At 36.5% G+C, this 24,587-nt stretch overlaps 2 protein-coding genes across 3 annotated transcripts; both read left to right on the forward strand.

The window, feature by feature from the left end:
• Nucleotides 1-16,760, forward strand: LOC149027837 (serine/threonine-protein phosphatase PP1). 2 transcript variants are annotated; one of them, XM_089166331.1, is made up of 5 exons: nt 1-181; nt 396-652; nt 4,753-5,312; nt 5,390-5,616; nt 15,946-16,760. In XM_089166331.1, exons 2-4 carry the CDS (start codon nt 454-456, stop codon nt 5,576-5,578), a joined length of 948 nt encoding a protein of 315 aa, XP_089022457.1. In that variant the 5' UTR covers nt 1-181; nt 396-453; the 3' UTR covers nt 5,579-5,616; nt 15,946-16,760. The 2 variants fall into 2 exon arrangements, with proteins under 2 accessions (XP_089022457.1, XP_089022466.1); XM_089166340.1 differs by lacking the exon at nt 1-181 and having other exon boundaries at nt 209-652.
• Nucleotides 16,761-20,830: 4,070 nt separating this feature from the next.
• On the forward strand, nt 20,831-21,203 carry LOC149027838 (fatty acyl-CoA reductase 3-like). The gene is made up of 2 exons (XM_089166350.1): nt 20,831-20,927; nt 21,018-21,203. Exons 1-2 carry the CDS (start codon nt 20,834-20,836, stop codon nt 21,188-21,190), a joined length of 267 nt encoding a protein of 88 aa, XP_089022476.1. The 5' UTR covers nt 20,831-20,833; the 3' UTR covers nt 21,191-21,203.
• The last annotated feature ends 3,384 nt before the right edge of the window (nt 21,204-24,587 follow it).

The following is a 24,587-nucleotide window of genomic DNA, read 5'->3' on the forward strand; positions in this document are numbered from 1 at the left end:
AAATTTATCTTGTGATATTCTAAAGGAATATTGTGGTGAGTTTGGTGGCTCCGCCTGGAGCTGCAGTTCTGAGTTCCCTATGTTTTTGTCTCCCGATTCTCTATACTCCATTGGCATTGGACACCAATCCGTATGAAGAAAAAAGGGTTCATTTTCAATTAATTAATGCCTGGATAGAAAGGTATATTTTTAATTTCATTCATATATTTTGATAGATATTAGCCCTGCTCGATTTCGCGCCTTCTGGTCTGCAGAAGGAGAATTCGAAATAAACAGGAGATAGGGAGCTCTTTAGGTTATATATCTCTTGCTTTTTGAAATAAACAATATTTTTTTCATTTGCTTCCATTATTACTAAACCTTCAAATTATTTCCGCGGAGTTTGCGAATTCTAGGGTTTCTGCGCTCTCTGGTGTTTGAAATCTAGGGTTTGAACTTTGAAGGAAGAGATCTATGGCCCTACAAGGGCAGGGAATCGACCCTGCGGTTCTCGATGATATCATTAATCGTCTTTTAGAAGTTCGATCTGCCAGACCTGGAAAACAGGTTCAGCTCTCAGAGGCCGAGATCCGCCAGCTTTGTGCTGCTTCCAGAGAAATATTCATTGTTCAACCCAATCTATTAGAGCTTGAAGCCCCGATCAAGATATGCGGTACGCTCCTCTCTCAACTGCTATTCGATTTACTTTCCTCTGTTTTTACATTTTTTTGTGGCGCTTGGTCTTTCAACTCGAGTTTTAAAAATAAATGTTGTTCTGTACATTTGAGATGCATTTTTCAGGTCGGATTATCTGTTTTAATAATATTTGGAATAATATTGATGACACTAAAGATTAATGTGGTTCTGTGAGTGCAATGCTGGTAGCCTGACCTTTTCTGTAGGTTCTTGCGTTGAATGAATCAAACACCAGGAAGCATGAACAAGTCCGACCATTTTCCCATGGATTTTACAGTTCGATTGAAGAATTAGGTTTGGTTGGGAGTGCGATGCATTTTTAGAGATTGCATCGTAGGGTTTTTATATGTGCTTAGTTTTCTTAATTAGGTAGCCTCAAAGTTAACTCAATTATGCTGCTACTGTTACAGCTCAGGAGAATTGTCGCTTTGTTTGTGAGTGTATGTGTGTGTGCTTTCCAGCTTCAGTAATTTGTGAAGATTACTTAAGTGGCATCTCTCTTATATGGATGGGGCTTTTTCCTTTGCTGGTAGAAAGCAAGGACAGATTTGACCTGTGTCACTGTAGAAGTTTCAACATGTGCAGCTTTCTCAGACACATGGCCTCTGAAGTTCCTCCAATCTGTCTTTTGTATTCTTAAAATATTCTCTTTGTTCACGTGAAGTGTAGAAATACATGCACATTTGCTTAGTGGGAGTTTTTCAACTTTGGTTTTAATAGACATGTGGTGATTATGGGCTTCGGAGCATCCTTAAGATGCGGTTACTTAGTGAGAGTTTTTCAACTTCGGTTTTAAAAATCTTGAACTTCTCAAGAGATTCAAACTTTTCTTTAATCAAGTATAAGTAACCATATTGGGAATAGTCATCTATAAATGTGATGAAATAATAGTTTATACACAATGTGGCTGAGTAGATACCACTAATGTCAGTATGAATAACCTCTAACAGGTCAAAACTATAGATTGTAGATTTCTTTTTGGTTTTGGTCAACTTACCCCTACAACAGTCTACACAAGTATCTAGGCTACCTTCAAGTGTAGGGAGGATGTTTGAATTTATCAACCTTCCTATTATTTCTGTAGATATGTGGCCAAGCCTTTTATGCCACAACGTGTAAGACTGTTCCTTAGGCATGGGTCTTTTAGGGGCAACAATTTCAACATTACAGGAGACATAGATATCCTCATTTGAAGTTAAACATAATCTATATAATCCATATGACATTGTGCAACATCTAACCTTATTTGAATTAAAAAAACATAAATATTTGATTATCTTTCACTTTTAGGGAATAACCACACAAGTCTAAAATTGAAATAGAAATCAAATTTCTTCTAAATGTGGGTACTTAAAAAGTGTCCTTTAACAGTAACTTAAAACTAGTGTCTAATAATAAAATAATTTCTCCCATTAATTCTACGTCTTCTTCTACGTGTGTTCCCATAACAAGCTTCAACTCCCTTCTACTTGGCTTCCTCTTGTTTATGAATCCCTATAAAGTGGAAGTAACATGATTAATTGCACCACTATCTAGCCACCAAGAAGTGGATGGGACTAGAAAAAAATTGGATTCACAAACAAGACCCAAGGAGTCAATACCTTTATTCTCGCATTTGGTTAACCAAGTTTTATATTTGGTGCAGTTTGCCCTCCTGTGATCTTCTTATAGAAGAAGCAATTGTCATCATCCTTTTTTAGGGGGAGCTTTGTTAGGTACTAAATTGTTAGTTTGACCGGTTTCTTTACCTTTACCCTAAGCAACCTTATGAGTGAAGTTTTTGAACTTCTTTACCTTTTGGGGGTTGGGTTTAGATGCAAACAAGGCTACATAGGTTTTGTCTTTCTTTAATTTCTCTTCTTCAGATACAACCCTAGAGATTAAGTCATTTATGGACCAAGCTTCATCTTGGGAAATGTAATTTGTCTTTATGATGCCAAACTCAGGTGGGACGGTATTAAGGGACTAATGGACAATAACATGATCAGGAAGTGAAACACCAAGGGCTTTGAGTTTGTTTTGAAAATCTACCATCCTAATGATATAGTCCCTAACTCCTCTAGAACCATCATATTTCATGGTAAAAAGTCCCTGCAGAAATGTACCAACTTCAGCATTAGATGAGACACGGTACATCTGTGCCACTGCTTCCAACAACTCCTTACCTGTGCACTTTGTGGATAAACCACACTTCAAGTGTTCTCTGATAGACCTCTTCATAGACAATATGCATATATGGTTACTTTTCACCCTGGCAGCATGAAGTAATTTTTCGTCTTGTGTATTACTATCAGTCAAATTTGCTAGTTTTTCAGTAATTAAAAGATATATGGATATTTGCCATTTCCATAGCAAACATTATATCCTCCTTCCACTTCTTAAAATTCAACTCTGTAAGAACCTCAATAGTGACCATATTATTGTTGACTGAAAACGTGACTGAAAACAAACAATGTATAGTTTATTAGCACAATGTGGATAACGTTATCAATACATCATTAGGGAGTATATATACATCATCATGTAAACACCTTTGGGCAGAATTTATGACATACAATTGTGGTATTCTCTTACACATTAGTGGCCATGAAGATATTCCAAAATTCAAAAAATTTTCACCTTTTGGGTGTATAAATTTCTTAGATCAGTCAACTCTCAATCAAATGTTGTACTTGTCACCCTCTTAATGCTAATACATAATTACTACCTTCGAGTGTATAAAAACGCATTAACACTAAGAGATATCTCATTACCATATATGATTGACATTCTATAAACCCAACCATGAATGCTTCTTTGGTAGTCACTCACAATCAAGCTTATGAAATTTTCATATTGGGATATACTTTATGTTACCCACAAATAATATTGGTTGTAATTTTCAAATTGAATGGCAAAGGTGTTAGATTGCCTATAAAATTACAACACATGCTAATACATTGTTTGGAAAAGGTTTAGGATTACCAAAAGGCAATCAAAGCATGTATAAAATACATCATACGACATAAAAAAACCATATAAAATATGCTCACAATATAAAACCATGAGATAAAAAAGGTATGTTCATCATCTTATACTGTTATTATATTAAGGTGTTTTTAATCGATTTGTGCGATCTTGGATAGATTCTTTTTACAAGCTCCCTATAAAGATGGATGAGTGGCAAAACTAGGAATGATAAGATAAGGAATGATCATATTAAAGTTGGTTTGAGAGTTGCTCCCATAAGTGATAAATTTCGAGAAAGTTGTTTAAAGTGGTACAACCACATTCAACGGGGACCTATAAATGCCCTTGTATTGAGAATTGGTATAATTCAGATTGAAGGAACTAGAAGAATTAGGGACAGACTTAAGATAACCTTAAGAGAAGTGGTGAAAAAGGATATGCATAGCTTAGGCCTTGTATCTAACATGACCTCAAATATGATTGATTGAAAGGCAAGAATCCATGTAGCTGACCCAATTTAGTTGGGACAAGGCTTATTGTTGTTGTTGTAGACTGAAAAAACATTAAGCATAAATAAAAGATAGAGAACGGGTGCTTTTAGGACTTCTTTAGTGTAGATGTAATAGTCATAATAAATGATATATGTACATTTTCAAAAATAGTGAGGATTAAAAATGGGACATGATGCGTGTAGAATATTCAAAATGAGGATTGGCACTAGCAGTTTTAACCCTCAAGCATGTCCTTTTGTAAACTTTATTCGAATTCGGTTGTGAGAAATGTAGAAGGAAAATATGTGGATGGGAAAAAAAAAGTGATGAAGCTAGAGAGAGAAAGAATTTGTGACCCTCAATAAAGATTGTGTTTCTGATTCTTTAGGCTGGCAAAAACCAGACCCATATTTCCCTACTGAGACTGATTTCTGTTTTAATCTAGAAGGCCTTGTAATTACAAGCTACTCCCTTTGTTATTTAATTTCTTTTTGAATAAATAGACAAATGAACTTTAAACAAAAAAATTTTAAGTATATGATTCACTTGTCCATATCAACTCTTCATATCTGTTGGAAATCCGATGTTTTGCTGAAGGACTTATAGTTTATAATCTTGTTTTGTTTCGGATTTTCAGGTGACATTCATGGCCAATATGGTGACCTTCTAAGGCTGTTTGAGTATGGGGGATTACCTCCGCAAGCCAATTATTTATTCTTAGGTGATTATGTAGATCGTGGGAAGCAGAGTTTGGAAACCATATGCCTCTTGCTCGCATATAAGATTAAATACCCTGAGAACTTCTTTCTCTTAAGGGGGAATCATGAATGCGCTTCTATCAACAGGATATATGGATTTTATGATGAATGTAAACGGAGATTTAATGTGAGACTTTGGAAAGTGTTTACAGAATGTTTTAATTGCCTTCCTGTAGCGGCTCTTATAGATGATAAGATATTATGCATGCATGGTGGCCTTTCCCCTGAACTCACAAATTTGGATCAAATAAAAAACTTGCCAAGGCCAACTGATGTTCCAGACACTGGTTTGCTTTGTGATTTACTCTGGTCTGATCCTGGGAGAGAGGTTAAAGGCTGGGGAATGAATGACAGAGGAGTTTCTTACACTTTTGGCCCTGATAAAGTGGCAGAATTCTTAATGAAGCATGATCTAGATCTTGTCTGTCGTGCACATCAGGTAACTGCATTTATAAACTACATAGGTTTGGTTTTGTTATTTGAGGTGCTTTGTACTGATATATAACCTTTCTCTAGGTTGTGGAGGATGGTTATGAGTTCTTTGCTGATAGGCAACTTGTTACAATATTCTCAGCCCCAAATTACTGTGGTGAATTTGATAATGCTGGTGCAATGATGAGTGTTGATGATAGTTTAATGTGCTCTTTCCAAATCTTAAAGCCTGCTGAGAGAAAGTCAAAATTCATGATGTCGACAAAGATATGATTTTGTATTTGCAGTCTTCACTTACTGCGATTTCAAAGGTTGGTGAGTTAATTGTACTGGGTTTCTGTAACCTTACTATATCTGTTCATTCTAATGATGATAACATTAGATGTGGATTGACTCTCTTTGTTCTCAATAGTCTCTTCAGGAACTAGTTCCTACATTATGAACTCTGGTGGCTGCTTCCTGAGTAACCCTGGAGCTACACAGCTATTTTTGGGTCATTAGGGATGAGGAGCATATATTTCTTGCATTCTCTAGGCTAATTGTAGGGAGGAGTGATTTAGTCCAGATTGAAGGAAACTAAAAGAGCTAGGGGCAGACCTAAAATAACCTTAGTTGAAGTGGTGTGAAAAGATATGCATGGCTTAGGCCTCGTATCCAATTTAGCTTTGAATAGAGCTGATTGGAAGGCAAGGGTCCATGTAGCTGACCCATTTAGTTGGGATAAGGCTTCTTCTTGTTATTATTGTGGTATCTAGGCTCTAAGCTCATTGGTGTTGTTGATTCTAAGTAGGTTGAGATTTAGGTGGCTGCTCTTGGTCTGAGAATCCCTTCCTATAGGTTGGCTTAAATCGCGAAAGAACCCAGTCCAGATCACCTATGGGCGGACCTGGACTAATATCAACTCAATCAACCAAGTTATTGGCAAAACTGTAAATAATCTGAGATTTGAAGGGATCTGACTTAGGGTCTGGGTTAGATCTTCCAGGATCCTCTTTAATTAGAACCATAAAATAATGGGCCATCCAAGGACTGGGATATAGTCTGTGGGTTAACGAGGAGATGTTTTTGAGATCCTGGGAGCCTATGGTTTGAGTATGCTATAGGAGAGGTAAAAAAATTAGGGAATATGCAATCAGAGGGCTTGAGTGGGTGAAAAGGGTAATAGATTATGTATCTTTGGTTGTGGGGATACCGAAAGTTCCTAGGGAATAGATTAGTGTTGACGGTAAGGGGAATGGGATAATAGGGATTAATAAAGGTAGGATGGGATTGAAGCAAGAGTTAACAAACTGCTTGTGGGCAGTGTATTAGGTGTCAAGAAAAATCAGGGAAGGAAGAATGAAAGGGATTAGTAATTTTGGGGTGGGAATTGGGAGGAAAAAAACTCACGGTTAGAGGAGGGAGGCGTTTTAAACTTGCGGATGTGAGGGGGGGGTGTTCTTGCAATTCTTTCTCTTCTTTCTTCTTTTCTTTTCTTTATTTATTATTTTTCTTCTGTTTTTAGTCTTGTCACAACAATCAAGAACCAGAAAAAAATAAAGAAACAGAAAAAAGAAAAAGGGGGGGGGGGGAGGGAGCTTTAGCGTTTTGGGGTTGGGGGAGGGGTCTAGGTGTTGTCACAAGGGTGACGGAGGGGCTGCTGCTCAAGGTGGGAAGGTTCTTGGCGTTTCTTGGTCTGAAACAGCAAGTAAGAGGAGCCACAGGGTATAGGGAAAAGAGAAGAAAGAAGAGAGATTAGAGCTGGGGTTGGGGAGGGGTTCAAGTCCCTTGTTTGCAGATTCTGGAAGAGAAAGATTTCTGGCCTTCTTGCTGGAATCGCAGGACAGAACTTTGCTGAAAATAGGAGAGCTTGACAACCGCAAGATCCTTAAAAGGACCCTGCCACACCTTGGCTGCAAGTCTTCAATAATTATACTAATCCAGCTGTAAGAAAATTATAATGAAAGAATAGGCTTATTTATAGCCTATTGAAAGACTCCATCCTAAGTGGGTTTCCTTTGTAGACCAGGATCTCTTGACAATTAATCTCAACCAACCAAATAAAGACTTGAGGCTGTGTTTGTTTGCAAAGGTGGGGTGGGAAAAAAAAACATGTGGGTCCCATGTGTAGTGGGCTGAGGGAAAAGGAAAGGAAATGGTTTTGTGGAAAAGTGATAGTGGTGGGTTTCACTTTTTACTTTTTCCAACTTTTCCACAAAGTCTCACCAAATATGTGGGGTTTTAAAATGGCTTGGGGTGGGAAAGTTGGGTTGCCACATCACCAGACAAGTTTCTTTGATTCAAGGAAACTTGTCTCTCACTTTCCCACCCCAAGCAACCAAACAATCTACCATTTTGGGATTTAAGGGAAAAGTAAGATATCTACACTTTTTTCAAGAATTTTCCCACCCCACCTTTATTCCAGCAAACAAACGCAGCCTTAAAGATCTGATGGAATCTCCTTGAAAATAGATTTTCCCGTAAGACTCAAATACTAAAGGAATTCTTCTTGTAAATAAAGACTGATAAGAGTCTATCTTTAAAGAAGACTTCCAGGGACTCGAGAACTCTTTTTTGACATAAACAAGAACCCTAGCTAATCCAGACTTTTTTAAAACTTAGAAAAAGAAATTCTGAAAATTAAAACAGCAACTAATTTAGGCTGGATTTGACGAAAATGACCCTCTAGGAGGCTTTGGCCAACCCGAGGTGAGGCTCTTAGGAGTGGCCTTGGGGCCTACTCTAGGGGTTCGGCCAGGGGTTGAATTATGGTTCGCATCAAGGAGCCCTTCTGGGAAGAGTGGACATAACCAGTTGCAAATATGCAAATTCTTCAGAGTTGATGAGGACCTTTATTGAATAAAATACAGTAGATGGAACAAACTGGATTTAAATAAAGATAAAAGCCATTCTGTTATTAGAATCTGGCTAGAGATGTGTAAAAGTTCAGAAAGCAGAAGTATATGTAAATTTGTAATGTCAGTCTCTGTTATCTGATTACCTTTCACTTCCAATTGATTAAGAAGAGGAGACAATACACTCACACTTGGACGAAAGAAATCAAATCCAGGCAAGCAATCTTTGATGGACTTGGAACTCCATGGCAAGTCATTTACCTGCTCTTTCTCTGAATTCAAGTCAGTCCAAAGTGATTCAATGGCTGTTGGATGTGCAGTTATCAATTGAATTGAGCAATTACCACTGATGGATGGAGGAGCAAATTCTGGTAACAGTTTGGTTCACACAACAGAGAGCACTTTCAAGGCTGGTCCTCCAAGGTTCTGATTGTGCTAGGAAGTAGGTTTTATGCTCAATGTAGAGTTTAGAAGAAACCTGGGGACTGCTACTGTTGCCAGTTGGCAAAAGGGGGTGTATGGAGAAAATTACATGCATACCCCCTGGTTTTACAATCTATTACATGTACATCCTTGGAATTCCTTATGTTATGTTTACACTCATTGTATGTCAAATTATATTTCAATCATGCTCCTGCTATTAGAATGATGGGGTTAAGTGATGACTCAACATCACTGGACCCGATGGGTCAACCTTTTTACCCGATTGGAGTCTATATATATGGATCTTATGTTCGCCTACCACATTATTGAGAGATTTTCGATTAGGGTTTTGGGTGAGAGTTCTTGTAACACCAATTTTGGCGATTGGTTGTGCAATCTTCTTCTGTTCTTCTACAAGGTGGAAAACTCTTCTTCGCCCGTGGACATAACATACCATATCGGTGTGTGAACTAAGTTAAATCTCTGTGTTTTTGCTTTTGTTTCTTTTTTTATTCATTATTTTGTGGTGTTTGTTATACCAAACTGGTATTATCCATGGCTTCTACATCAACGAAATCCGATATTGAAAAATTCGACTAGAGCATCAATTTCAGTTTATAGGAAGTTCAGATGTTGGCGGTTCTTACTCAGCAAGGAGTGAAGAAGGCTATACTTGGGAAGACGAAGAGATCTGAGGCTATATTTGAAGAAAATTAGAATGATATGAATGATTGGGCCTTCATCGCAATTCAGTTATGCCTATCGAACGAAGTTTTGCAAGAAGTTCTTTGGGAGAAAACTGGCAGAATTGTGGTCAATGTTGGAAAGTTTGTACCTCACAAAATCCCTCACTAACAAGTCGAGGTTAAAGGAACAGTTATATACTTTGTGTATGAGTGAAGATACTTCTCTCAAATCTCATATTGCTACTTTTAACTCTATCATTAATGATTTGCAAAAGATAGATGTTAAAATTAATGATGAAGATATAACCCTATTATTATTATATTGCTACTTTAGAGACGCCATGATTTATGGTAGAGAGACAATCTCAATTGTAGGTGTCAAAACGAATCTTTTGAATAAACAGAAAATTGATGATGAATTAACATCAACCAAATCTGAGGGCGTTGGTTTGACGGTTAGAGGTAGAAATACTGAGAGAAATTCGGACAGTGAGAAGAAGTTTAGGTCAAAATCAAAGAATAAAAACTCGACTTGTAATTATTGCAAGAAAAAGGGGCATATCAAATCCGAATGCTACAAACTTTAGAACAAACAGAAAGCAAGTGGTGGTACTAACCAACCAAAGAAAGAAACCTCTTCAGAGGCTAGTGTCGCTAAAGATGAGAGTGATTAACCGTGAGTGGTTCTCTACTTATGAATCTTTTCGAAGTGGACTTGTGTTGATGGGGAATAATTCTCTTTGTAATACAGTTGGGAAGGGAAATATCATAATTAGGATGCATGATGGTATTATCAGAACTCTAACTGATGTTTGGCATGTTCCTAAGTTGAAGAAAAATCTCATCAGTTTAGGCACCTTTGATACAAACAAGTGCAAATACACAGTTGAAGGTGGAGTCATAAAGGTTAGTAAGGGTGCCCTCTTATTAATGAAAGGAAAGCAAGTTGGTAATTTGTATGTCTTGCAAGGTACTACAATCATTGGATTTGTTTTGCAGCTTCATCAGTTTTTGATTTAGATACTATAAAATTATGGCAAATGAGGCTAGGCTATTTGAGTGAAAGAGGGTGATTGCATTAAGCAAAAGTGGTCTATTGTGTGGTTAGAGTACAGGAAAGATGGGGTTTTGTGAGCATTGTGTGTTCGGAAAGCAAAATAGAGTTAGTTTCAGTAGTGCTATTCACAGGACCAAAGGAACTCTAGACCACATTCATTTAGATTTGTGGGGGTCATCCAAGGTTCCTAAGGGAGTTGGTGCCAGGTATTTATTTACCTTTATTGATGATTATTCTAAGAAGGTCTAGGTCTACTTCTTAAAGCACAAAAATGAAGTATTTGTTACTTCAAACAATAGAAGATTTTGATTGAGATGCAAACTGGAAGCAAATTAAAAGATTGAAAATAGACAATGGCGTAGAATTCTATGAAGGAGACTTCAATGAGTTCTGCAGGAATGAGGGACTTGCAAGACACCATATAGTTGTGAAGACACTTTAGTAGAATGGAGTTGCAGAGTATATGAACAAAACCTTGTTAGAAAAGGCAAGGTGCATGTTGTCAAATGCAACATTAGGCAAGGAGTTTTGGGCGGAAGCAGTAAATATAGCAGGATGTTTGGTAAATAGGTCTTCCTGCACAACTATTGAATGCAAAACTCCAGAGGAGGTATGGTCAGATAAACTTGCTGATTACAGTAATTTAAAAGTTTTTGGATGTCCTACTTATGCACATGTGAATGATGGGAAGTTAGAACCTAGGGCTAAGAAGTTTAATTTTTTTGAATATGGATCTGGAGCTAATGGATTCAGGTTATGGTGTCTTGATCCACATAATCTTAAATTATTATTAGCAGAGATGTGACTTTTGATAAGTCTGTTTTGTTGAATCCTTGAAAAGAAACCTATATTCACAGTGATGAAAGTCAGACTAATTATGGGGAGGTGGAATTTGAAGTGGATGATCCATTTTCAAAGAAAGCATAGTCAACTTCAGATCAACCGGTCACTCTTACTTAAGAAGAAGGTGCTCCAAGGAATTAAGAGGAAGAGGAGTACTACGTTGCCAAAAATAGTCCAAGGAAGAATAATAGGCCACTACAAAAATATGTGCATGCTGAAATTGTTGCTTATGCATTGTCTATTGCAGATACAATAATAGTGAACCTGCAACATATTTAGAAGATATTTCTTCAGTGGATTCTTCAAAGTAGTTGTTGGCCATGAATGAGGAGGTTGAATTTCTTTATAAAAATCAAACATGGGAGCTTTTCAAGTACTAGAGGGAAGAAGATTGTTGGTTGCAAATGGGTCTATAAGAAGAAAGAATCCAGCAAAGGTGATGGAGATTCTAAATACAAGGCACAATTGGTTGCAAAAGGGTATAGTCAGGTACAAGGTGTTGACTTTAATGATGTGTTCTCACCTGTTGTTAAGCTTAGTCCATTTGTGTTTTGCTTGCTTTTGTTGCTATGCATAATTTTGAATTAGAGCAACTTGATGTGAAAACTCAATTCTTGCATGGTGAATTAGAAGAACTGATTTATATGTATCAGCCTGAGGGTTTTATTGTAAAAGAAAAAGAGGACCAGATTTGCTTGTCGAAAAAGTCCCTATATGGCTTGAAACAATTTCCTAGACAGTGGTATAAGAGGTTTGATTCTGTCATGGCTACTTTGGGTTATAGTAGGTGCAAATATGACTATTGTGAATGCTTTAGAAGATTTTTTGATGGTTCATTCATATATTTCCTGTTATATGTTGATGATATGTTAATTGTTGCTAAAGATATGGATGAGATTATTAGGTTAAAGCAATAATTAAACCCTAAGTTTGAGATTAAAGACTTGGGGGCAACAAAAAAGATTCATAGTATGGAAATCAAGAGGGATAGAAAGGCAGGGAAGCTATGGCTATCTCAACAAAAATACATAGAGAAGGTGTTGGAGCGTTTTGGCATGAAAGATGCAAAACCTGTTAGCACTTCAATTGCATCTCATCTTAGGTTTTCAATTGCATTATGGTAGTGACTGAAGCAGTTAAAGAAGCTACTTGGCTTAGTGGTTTGTTTGGAGAACTCATCATGGTTCAGGAGGTGACTATTGTCTATTGTGATAGCCAAAGTGCCATTCACTTGACTAAAGATCAAATGTATCATGAGAGGACGAAGCACATTGATGTTCGGTATCACTATGTCAAAGAAGTAGTTGTTGAAGGCATTATCTAGGTATTGAAGATTGGTACTAAAGATAATCCAACTGATATGTTGACAAAGCCATTATGCACTGGCAAGTTCAAGCATTGCTTGAACTTTATCGCATTAGAGTTTAGCCCATGAAGAGGCTTTTGGAGAAGATGAAGATTGTTCTACTTTATGGGAGAATTCAAGTCAAGGTGGAGATTTGTTATGTTTTGACTACGACCCGATTTGATGGCTTGACCCGTTTACCCAATTGGAATCTATATATATGTATCTTATGTTTGCCTACCACATTATTAAGAGATTTGAGATTTTCAAAAAAGGTTTTGGGGTGAGAGTTCTTGTAACACCATTCTTGGCAATTGGTTGTGAGATCTTTTTCTGTTCTTCTTCTACATAGTGGAAAACTCTTCTTCGCCCGTGGACATAGCATACCATATCGGTGTGTGAACCACGTTAAATCTCTCTGTGTTTTCTTTTTGTTTTTTTTTTTTCCGATTCGTTATTTCGTGGTGTTTGCTATAACAGGTATAGAATAGCAATTATTGATTTTTTAGTATTTATTTTTCAATTTCCCCCCACTTATAAGCAGATCCAACAAGGACAAATTTGTCTTTTTTCTTTTAAAACTAATGGTGTTAGGCACAACAAGACATTTGTAATAGAATAAAATGTTGAAGGTGTAAATGTATTAGTTTGTAGACCTAGGGGGGGTGTATATGAAATTCGCTTGTGTGGATGCAAAGATAATACCACAAAGAAGAAAAACTTAATAAGTGGAAACAAGAAAGAGGAAAAACAAGTATATAAGAGAAGAAGAAAAAGAGTTGCATGAGAGAGAGAGTACAACAAACTCAAAACTTTGTTTCAATAATGGATCAACGTAAAGAAAACTTCTTACGTACAAGAGAAAGTAAGTCAAACTTGAAAACTAAACAAACTAAGCATTTTATCAAATACAGAAGCTCTTAAAAGAACTACATAGTCTAGTGGCCCATATATGTTGAAATAAACTAAAAGATGAAATGGTATATCAACCAACAGCCTTAGGATTCAACATTGGGGGGGGGGGTGAAGAATGAGAGTCCCGATCACCTCCACACATATTGTGTGGGCCCATGTAGGATCCATTGGGGGTCCCACCTCTTAATTATTTTATTATATTAAGATGTAGGCCCATATATATTCTGTGGGGCCCACACATAAAAAATAAAAGTAAATTATTGATAATGATATTTTTTCCCTAATAAAATATAGGTAAATTAAAGCAACAATACTCCAAAAAAAAATGGCACATGATTTCAATTGTAAAAATTAGATGCAAACCAAATTTTTTATTTTTTTGGTAGGAGATGCAAACCAATGGTAGTTAGTTACTTTATTAACTGTAGATATTCATTCACAATATAAAATCAAATAACAAAAATAGTAGAAAAAATCAAGAAAGAGGGACTATAAAATCAAATAAATAGAGTAACAAAAAAAATGACAAAAGAGAAAAAAATAAAAGAAACTAAGAAAGAGAGAATACCTAATTATGGAGTAGATTTTTTTCCAAATTTTCCTTAACCCACATTTATAGAAAGAGAAGAGAATAAATAGGAAGACAAGAGGAGAGAGGAGAGAATAAATAGGGATTGGAGAGTTAGTTTCTAATTTGAAATGACATTTATACGCATTATTTTACCTTTAAAAACTATCTCAATATTGAGGGGGGGGGTGAAATAGTGATATTTCACATGTGGGAAGAGAAAAAACAGGAATAATTAGAGAAACTATTCAAAATTTTCAGAAGCTGCCGGGGGGGGGGCCTCCGGCCCAAATGTAGGTTTTCCTCTGAACAGCCCCATTTAGAGGAGAAAGTAGATTGATGTGGTGCATCTCATCATAGGGCTCCAAAAAGGTCATCCCATTCCAGCCACAGCCAGGCCAGGGCAACTGCTGACTGGATCTAGAGTGCTGAAATTGTCCCTTGTGCTTTCTTCATCTCTCAAGGAACTAAGGAAGTTTAGGCTGCTGTATTCTTGAGAAAATGTTGCTCTTTTCTTGCGATTATGTTCGGCAAGCACCTTACCTGATGGTCTTGCTGAGGCTGCAATCAATAAGGTCCTTCATGTAATTGAATCTGGACCCCACATAGGCTGAGGTAGTCCCTTTTTTGGGTTATGTGGGGCCTGAGTTGCCTGACCCCCTTTGTTCTAGTCGTGTTCTATGCTCTATCAGTATCCTTATCCCATTTAATGTGATAGATCTTCACTGGCCATTTCCTGTTTCTGCCAGCAGCAAATTCCCATCTGTGGTGGTTCCCCAAGTTGTGGGTCTCATATAGAAAACCCTAGTTCTAGCAACTACAGATCCCCTGGGAAGAGAACTTTCTTCCTTGGAACTAAAGAGGATATTGAGAGCAGGAGCAGTTTTACTAAGTGCCAAATTGGCGACACATTTCACACCAAATCCTCATGTCAATGTACAATAGAACACCCCCGAACCCCCCCCCCTCACACCACCCAACAAAAAAAAAAAAAAAGGAAGAAGTGCTGCCAGAAGTTCAGCCCAGCAGCAGGAGATCCACCATTTGTAACCATTCTTATTAATTGAAACTTGTGTAGGAATTCTTGGAGAGCAGTCTTGCTATCAAATGCACTCTCTAAATTGGTGGTGCAAGCTGCACCTTTGGCTGTGCCTTTCCATCCTTACACATTGAATAGAAAACTTTGTCTATTTTATAGCTCAGAATGGAGAAGAGAGACCTCTTAACATGGATGAATCCAGCTAAATAAATTAAGGAAATTTAATTTCAAGGTCTGTATTTTAAGATGTATCAGCTAAGGGATTCCTTTTTGGATAAATTTATGGTTAGAGGCCTAGCTGATTTTTAGGCCCATTCCACTTAAATATAATTTGGACGGGATACAATTGGTAATCATAGTCAATGTTTTCTTTCTCATTTGAATTGTTCATATGTTGAGTAAATTTCATTTTTTTGCTTTTCCAGATTCACAATTTTGGTTTTTCTGAGCATTGGATCTTGAAATGATGTTTTGATATGAATTCTGTCTCCCCTATTGCACACACACACACACACACATATTAATTATTTGTTTTCCTTTCTTTTACTGTGATGTTGTGTGAATATATTACCGTTGTTTTGCAGTCAATGGCTGGTTATTCACTTGTTTAGACCCACAGGAGTCTTCCCTGTAAAATGTCCTGTTTGAATGATTTTATTGAGAATTGAGGTTTCTGTAAACATTCGAAGGGGAACAATTATTGAGAACTGAAGCAATTTCCTCTAAACTTATATGGCATTTTTATTGCCACTCTAACTGCATTTCTTAGCGTGTTATCTTTTAATATAAGATGTATAATCTTAGTGTTATCTTTTAATATAAGTATGTATAATCTTAGTGTGTTATCTTTTAATTTAAGCATGTATAATCTCGGTATCTATGTTCTGTATATGCATCTACACTAATTGTGGGTAGCCTATCGAATTGCAGTTATTGTTTCTCCACTGCAACCTAGGGCAGCCTGGTGAAGATTTGAGTTTCCAGCTCTCATAAAAGTTTAGGGAATACAGATGTGGTATGATTGGTGGTGTTGCCCATTCAGCAGGTATTAGTAGTCTTGTTGAATTATTATTGTAGGGGAGTTTGAAGAATTATGGGTTTGAAGGTAACTGTTTTATGGCTCAGAAAAAGCCTTGTATTTCTTTCCTTTGGCATTTTCCTTTTGTATGGAGAACTCTGGTATTCTTGTACACAAGTTCTGGTTACACTGTTATTTGTGGAGGTTGTGGATGCCAAAAGATGGTTCTGTCCACTCCGTGACGCAACCTTCTTCAATGATTGGACTCAAAAGGACATCCATTCTTCTGAAGAATACTTTCTTTGGTGGATCAAGTTCATCATACGGATGGCAGGAGAATGGAACACATAATTATATACTGGTCGAGCTGCTTTTAACTGTTTCAATTTCTTCTAGTAGCACCAACTTTGATTGTAGATTTTGTTGATTCGGAGGGTTGGTGATTGGGACATTCAAGATCTGTAACCTTTAAGAATAGGTATTACTAAACGGGAATCCTTGGCAATTGTGTGATCTGTTTGTGGTTTTGTCCTTGCTACTAATACTGCATGTTTCGGTTTGACGTGGGCATGGTTTCTGTTGGTTACGTGGTCTTAATACTTAAGGGGTCGTTTGGTTCCGCAATTCTGTGGTATCGGGTTCAGAATCATGTTTCTAGGGAATCATGAGTCTATGGAATTAGGTTCTATAGTATCATATTACTAAAAAAAATCGTGTTTGGTTACCCTGATTCTGGCAAGTGAAACTGTCAGAATCAGCATTTGGTAACCTTGATTTTGAAAGTGAATCTATTAGAATCAAGCATTTGGTTATTTTGATTCTGAAAGTGAATCTGTCTGAAGTACTATTTAGTTACCCTGATTTTGAAAGTGAATTTGCTTTGTTATTTTATTTGATTAACCAAAGAACATAACAATAATTTACAAAATTCAATACATCAACTATGAAATTATTGAGACACATTTTTTGTCAAGATTAAATATCAGTAATTAAACATTAAATTATTAGAACCCAATTATATGTTCTAACTTCCAATTTAGTACAGTTGTTAACCAGTTCATCCTAAAAGGTTTTTGAACCCATGGTTGTTAGTAAGATTTGGTGAAAGTGATGTCACTAGTAAGGTATTTGATCCTCTGACATTAAAATGGTTTTTTTCTTGGATTTTAACTACAAACTTAAGCAACTAATTTAATCCAATGCATCAATCTTATTTACTTAATAATAACCTAATCCATCAACTTTCCAAGTTGCACTAACAATTTTTTTTGATTGTGTGTGAGCGCTACTAAAAGGCTAAGTATGAAATATGAAAAATTGAATGGGAAAATTTTAGTAAATAGAGGCTAAGTAAAGGAAGCAATAGAAATTTGCTCTTACATTAACGTATTTACGTTTTCAATGAGATTAGAAGAGCCTGTGCACATAATATGAATATATACGAAGACAATGGTCTCCCTACCTTAAACCCCGTGATGGTATGTAATACCATTTGCCCTGTAGCTCCATTAAATAGATTTCTATAACTAGCTCAAGTTACCGTAGTAACCCACTCCACCTTGAAACACACTTGAAGAAGCATCTTTTCAAAAAAGACCCATTCTAGTCTATCATATGCTTTTCGTGTACCAACTTTTGCATGCTATCCTTCACCACCTATATATATATACAAAATAGCTTCATTCATTAATAGATGAAATGTATCAATTACATCAATACATTACACAACACCATTGCATGTATAGGAACCAATACAAAAGATTTAAAGAACAACAGGTGTGTGTGTGTGAGAGAGAGAGAGAGAGACCCATACAGTAGTGATGAAAGTAATTACAAGAAACAGTTCGAATACATGTCTAAGAAGAAAGCTTGAATGCTGACAATATCGCTGATAATGCATTGCCAAGAAGGCCAGCAAAGCCATACTCAGTGAAGCAAAAGATGAATCAGTGAATGAATTATAGAGAAATCCTGAATTGTTCAAGTTAATCGTAAATTGAATAGCTGTAGATCCCGCAGATACCAACAGGTATGAGACAATCTGCAAATTTTCAAATTGAATTAATGCAAAACACAAGATAGAATACTAAGAGTGGGATTGGGTATATTTCATCTTTTGAAAAATTAGCTGATTAAGAAAAGACAAATACCTCATTGAAGCTAAAATCCTTATCGGATTCAGATTCCCTGATGAAAATAAATTCAATGCTTATAAACCATTTGACTAATCATCAACCATAAACTATACACCAAGAAGGCACATAGAAGTTATAATCTTTGACATAATCATCATACTAGTTTTCATTTTACTATTCTAAAAGATGGACCACCATAGAAGCTCCAGCATTTACTAATTACTACAGTGGTACTACTTCCATTAAGTCTGATTAACAACAACCAAGCTCACATTGTGGTTGGGCATCACATTTTTTATTCTTTGACATTTCAGTTTCTTTAGCCTCTTAATTAACAAGTCTCCAGAGTGAAAAGGTGGAGAGATGGGGTTGGTTTGAAGGCCTCATGGTCATTCAGAATATATGAAGCAGTCCAGGCAATTAAATTTACTACAGTTCATATTCTTTTCAAGGAAAACAACAGAAAAAACATCTGGTGAAATCACATCTAAGCGTGGTGCTACCTACAGCTATGACCCGGTGATGATTACCACTACCACTGATCAGGGAGAGATTTATTTAGTTGTTAAAATCAGAACCAAATTGGGAGGCAATCATGACCTGATAGCTGTGATGAAAATATAGAATTCATATGCATTTAAGGATTAAAATTACAAACAGCCCCTCATGCAAAGCTTTTATTCAATAAATTCAATGCTTTCAACATGTTGCATCCATCATTGTAGTAAAGATCAAGTAAATAATAGAAGACAAACCCATCTCAGCTTTTAGGTGATTTTTTATGTTAATATGGGAAAATATGCTTCACTATTAATCTATCATAAATTGATACTCAGTAGTAAATTAATTCGCAATACATATCATAGAAATCTAAAAAAATTTACCTGATAATCCTAGAAGGTACATTCTCAGAGGACATGATGACAACAACAGGTATGTGTTTTAGATATGATGATTCCTGTAGAACAAAACAACAACAAATCTATTTAAGCCTCTTTGAAAAAAGAATTAGTAGGTGAGAAAGATTCATAGAATAGAGATTAAAACAAAAAGAGTAAAAACAAAACCAAACCTTGATTTAATTTGTGAAGAAACAGATGGCTGGTCATGGTCATGAAAACCCAGAAATTGTCCAAAGTACTCAACCATCATATTATAAATAGAAACATCTAACAAATATTAGAAAATGACCCATTTAATGTTTTATACTACTACTTTACTTGAGGAGCTTCTTCAATCCTGCAACCCATCCAACCCAACATATATTATAAATAGAAACATCTACTAACAAATCGAGCTTGGTCCTTCTAACATCTCAATTGTGCCCCATGACAATCTAATCAACTACATGAGTGGAACATAAGAAATAAAATGCACCTTTAACAATACATGTTGAAAAGAGAAATGTTTTTACCTCGTTGTTGCATAAAAAAATACATAATAAGAAAGTAACAAAAGCCACACATAAGAACAAGAATCCAATAGCCAACATTGTGATTTGGTCCAACAGAATTTGAGTGTGCACGTGTTCACTTGGGGTTTGCCATCCAACACCCAAAATTTTCTTATTGATGCTATCATATGATGCTGAAGCTGTAGAACCCTCCTCAATTGTTTGAGTCTCCCACATCTTGTCTACCCAAATAAAAGAATTTGGATGCCTACTACCATTTGAGCACCTATAAAATCTTCGACCAGAATTTTTTTCTTGTTCTGGAAGTCATTAGAATCATCCTTCCTTCCCTGCAATAGCACAATGGAGGTTGTTGTTCCATTCCAAGCACAACCTTATGAAAGTAAACCTGAAACAGATGACCCACCAACAAGAACATATTAACAGACTAAACCAATATTTACCCACCTATATCTGAAAATTAGGCTTAAGTTCACCTGCATGAGATTCAGTTTCCACATTCAGTTTATTCAAGAAAAAACATTAACTTGTTTAACTTTAGATCTGAAAATGCAAAAGGAAATCCACTATATGGTCAGTGGTATAATTGAGAAGGTCCACAGAAATTGAGATGTGGCAGTTCCATCAATATAAATCTCTTTTCTAAACTGTAGATTAAACTCTTTCAGGTAGGGCTAAGTGCAACATATAGTAACATGAGATAAATATGCAGCAGCAAAACCCTAAAAGTCAGTACAACCCAGAGGAGCATAAAGATAACCAAGTTGAGAAGGAAATGCAAATGTACTTATCATAACCTTGCTATTCCCTGGCTGATTTGTCTATGATACCACGTCACCAGCTTCAGAATGCTATAAACAGGCGAGGGGCAAATTGGGTGCCATGATAAAAAATATGAAGAGTAATGTCAAGAGGAAAACAAAATCAGTACCGACTGCAAGATGGGCAGAAGTCAATCTGATGAAAAAGCCAATCATGTAATAATAAAAGAAGTATCACAATGCATGTGGTTTCCACTACTGCAGAATCTGGAACTGGAAGGATGGAACCATGCTCCAAAGGAGAGGCTGTTTCAAAGTTCAAAAGCTGCAGCAAAGAAGTTGTAATAGTGCAACTTAAACAAGTCAAGCATCAAGAATCTTTTGATACAGTTGACTGAACACTTTTTTCAACTTAAACAAGCCTTAAGAGCTCTTAGCGACCTGTAAATTAGTTCCTACTGCTATGCATGCATGCATGTGTAGATACGACATGGCTTTGAATGTGAATTCCATGGGAGCTAAGCATGTTCTCAGCCTTGCAAAGAGATGTGTCAAGCTACAGATGCTTCTCCATGTATCTACAGGTTAGAATAGCAACGAATCTGTTTGTTTAATCAGCTTAACGAAATTTTAGTTTTAAGTGTCTTTTATGGAGATGTTTGGGTTCTTGCCAGGTCATGTGGCAGGAGAACAAGCAGGAATCATACTGGAGAAACCGTTCAGGATGGGTGAATCACTGAACATGATGCCTGGGTTGGACATCCAACAAGAGCTCAAACTAGCGGAGGAGAAATTAAAACAACTCCGGCTTCAGGGGCTTACCCAAAAACTGAGACAGATGCCATGAAAGAATTAGGACTAAACAGGTTAAAATAAAATAAGAAAGAAGAAATACTCTCACAATTTCAAAAGTACAGAATCATCATGAACATTATTTTCATCAGTATTTTGCAACAAAATATCTCTTGCAAAGTCATTTGTCTTCTTTCAAAATGGGTGACCAAATGGCTTTAGTAGGTATGGCTATATCAACTCAGCATTTGAAACTAAATGTGTCTCGTATAAAGCTATGAAATATGAATAGTAGCTGCAATTAAGAAAGCACATCAACATTTCCTACTTTTCAGATTTGGTTTGAATGAGGCATCTAACTACAATTCAATAAAGAAGCCAGAATTCAAAAACCAAGGATCAAAGTGGTCAGTCATTCAACAATATGTAACATAAGCAGTAGCTTAAATATCAAAGTTTTTTTTTTTTGGGTGAAAAGCTTAAATATCAAAATTAACTTAACAAGAAAGGTAAAAATAGCAGCTTGAAGGTAGGGACAGAAAAGGAAGACAGAAATATCCAAAGATCAGATGATCAGAATTTCGTCAAACTTATAGACTTCACCAGTAGAGATCATGAATGTATGACCAAATCTTGAAGGAATCTAATGACTGGAATGTGTAGTCTCAAAAAGCATGTAACAAGTTATGATTGCTTCAAATGTTAGAAGTATGATTTGAAGTACATTTAAGGTACACTCCAAACACAAACTCAAACAAGTATATTCAAATTGAAGTACATATTAAAATTTAATCATTTGATTCTGAATCAGTCTCTGATCCCATGTCTTCATCATTAACATTTTTTGATGCATATGCATTCCACATCTGTATTGCCAAGTCATTCCGGAATGCTTCTGCATCATTCTCTTCATCTTCATCAGAATCACTACTTTCCTCATCTTCCCCCAAGTGTGGTGCGGAAGAGGAAGCTGTTGTTGGCCCTGACCCCTCCCTCGACTCCTGGGCAAGCCATTCCTCCTCTTCTTCCAAAGAGTCGTGGTTTAAAATGTGGTTGTGAAGCAGTACACAAGCTATCACAATCTTAACTTGAGTTCTGAAAGGAAACTCCGCTCGAGTTGCCAATATCTTAAAGCGACTCTTCAACAAACTAAAAGCACCTTCAATGACGTGGCGTAACCTTGCGTGCCTCAAGTTAAACAACTCCTTTTCATTTTTGGGTCTTTGATTTCCCCTCTTCCATTCTTTCAGATGGTACCTAACATTTCGATATGGACTCAAAAAACCTCTTTGGTTGGCAAAACCAGCATCAGCAAGATAGAATTTACAATTTGGAACCACTAATCTTCCATCTCCGTCTCTATGGAGAGCATCATCCAAAATGCGGGAGTCAGATGCAGACCCTTCCCAACCAGCAAGTATATACGTGAATTTTTTGTCATGGTCGCATGCAGCTAAAATGTTTTGTGTAATAAGACCCTTCCTATCTCGAAACTTCCTATGTTGTTCAACGGTACCCATGCTGGGTATATGAGATCCATCAATGGCTCCAACGCAATCTTTGAAGAATGGGTAGAAGCTCTGATGGTTATCTGCTATCTTCTTATGTGTGGTGAGACTTGGGGGTTGTAAAAGCAGTGGATGTAGTTTCATCATTGCATTTAACACTCTATTGAAGTGTCGACTCACTATCTCCTCAGAATGCCCAAAACGGTTCTTTAAAGTCGAATTCTTAATGTGGTGTCCAACACAATGTAGAAATATCATTACTTGTTCCTCAACTAACACCAATTTGTTGTCTTCTAACAGCCCCCTCGTACGCAATAAATTAACCAAGCTGTAAAAGGATTTTTGGCTCATTCTCGTTTCCTGACGACATATACGCTCGGTGCCACCAATAAAGTGTTGGGTTTCAAGAAACCCACGCCGAACATCTACTCGATATGGTTGCCTCCCAACGTATGTTCTTCTAATGTATTCAATTACGTAGACAACTGCTGCGCCAACCAGAGCAACTACCAACTCTTCGTCATTCATGTTGAACAACGTGCGTATGCGTTCTCTAAATTTAGGACCTGAAATGTGATCATATAGACAAAAATTGGATACAGATCTAAAATGAAAGCAAAGGATTAGAAACCTGTGACTCACAATCAGCAAGCTATCACCACATGGTGCCCCCAATCTAAAAATTTAGTAAGTGTGTGCATGTGGCCCCAGCAAAAACATAATCTTTGGCTGAGGATATTGGTTTTCTCATGAACAATAAATGTGACCATCCAACATCCATATACTATATCTGAACAGGAAAAGTAAATTGCATCAATGAACAACTTAACACAAACCTAGAAAATAAAACAAACATAAATAATAAGAATTGGATAACTAAGCAACAACTAGGTCCAACATTATGCTGCATAAATAATAAGAATTGGATATTATGTTGCATCCATCACTGTAGTAAAGATCAAGTAAATAATAGAAGACAAACCCATTTCATTTTAGGTCTATAGCCTCCACTTGTAAACCCCCCCCACCCCGAATTTTTCTTTTCCACCCCCAAGAAAAAAATAAAAAATAAAAAATCAATCTCCGTGACTAATATAACTTGACATTTGCTATTCAGCTTTGCTGTGTTTCCCTTTGAGATTGTCTGCTCTGAGTCTAAGATTGGATTGGTAGCTTGATGTTTAAAGTCCAAGAGGCCTCATGCCTTACTCTAATTTGTATTGACACAACCTCAACCTATACATTGTACAGAAAGATTTCAGTGGTCCTTACTGAAGAAACAAAACCCTGGGCATGGCTTGTTGTGGAATTTAAGAGCTCAGAAAGTTGATATGTTAATATCAGAACCTAACAGTGCAGCATTATTATCAATATGAGCTGAATCTTGTCCTTGTCCCACACTTTGTTTCTTAGTTGTTGGATTTGGGTCCTCTTCTGACTGGCTCTTTCCATAGAAAATGAAAGACAAGAAAAGAAAGAAAGCAAGCAAGACAATTTGATCTCAGCTTGAAATTAACAACTTGCAGGAAAGCATAAACAGGGATGCTATGTGGATCCCAATTAGTGTGCCATAGAAAAGCATAACAAGAAGATGGTAGGAAATCTTTTCAGAATTTATGAAAGTGAATCATGTACTAGAAGATTTGTACCAACAAAAAAAAAGTCATGTTATTGAAGACAATGAGTTATGTTACTGGATATCCACCAAAATAAATAAATATTAAGTCCAAGACTAATTTACATGGGAAATTACAAACAAGAGAGCAATTTGATGAGAGCGGACCCAAATGAAATGTGTAGTATTGCTTTTACTAACAAAAGGAATTCTACAAAACTAAGACAATGACATGGTGTGAATGAAATCTGTTTTGCTCTGTTAAACACTTCTATTGCTTTCCTCATGGATTTACTCTATTTTGCTCAGTTAAACTATAGATAATTATA

This window comes from Hakea prostrata, chromosome 1, assembly GCF_041222555.1.
Source record: "Hakea prostrata isolate BN-2017 chromosome 1, UWA_Hpros_2, whole genome shotgun sequence".
Classification (NCBI taxonomy): Eukaryota; Viridiplantae; Streptophyta; class Magnoliopsida; order Proteales; family Proteaceae; genus Hakea; species Hakea prostrata.

What these genes read in the sequence shown, in the direction of transcription:
- LOC149027837 (XM_089166331.1), top strand. Translation starts at nt 454, where the DNA reads ATGGCCCTACAAGGGCAGGGAATCGACCCTGCGGTTCTCGATGATATC. An exon ending in AGCCCCGATCAAGATATGCG is followed by an intron (nt 653 to 4,752) that starts GTACGCTCCTCT and finishes TCGGATTTTCAG; the next exon opens with GTGACATTCATGGCCAATAT. An exon ending in TTGTCTGTCGTGCACATCAG is followed by an intron (nt 5,313 to 5,389) that starts GTAACTGCATTT and finishes ACCTTTCTCTAG; the next exon opens with GTTGTGGAGGATGGTTATGA.
- LOC149027838 (XM_089166350.1), top strand. Translation starts at nt 20,834, where the DNA reads ATGGCTTTGAATGTGAATTCCATGGGAGCTAAGCATGTTCTCAGCCTT. An exon ending in GCTTCTCCATGTATCTACAG is followed by an intron (nt 20,928 to 21,017) that starts GTTAGAATAGCA and finishes GGTTCTTGCCAG; the next exon opens with GTCATGTGGCAGGAGAACAA.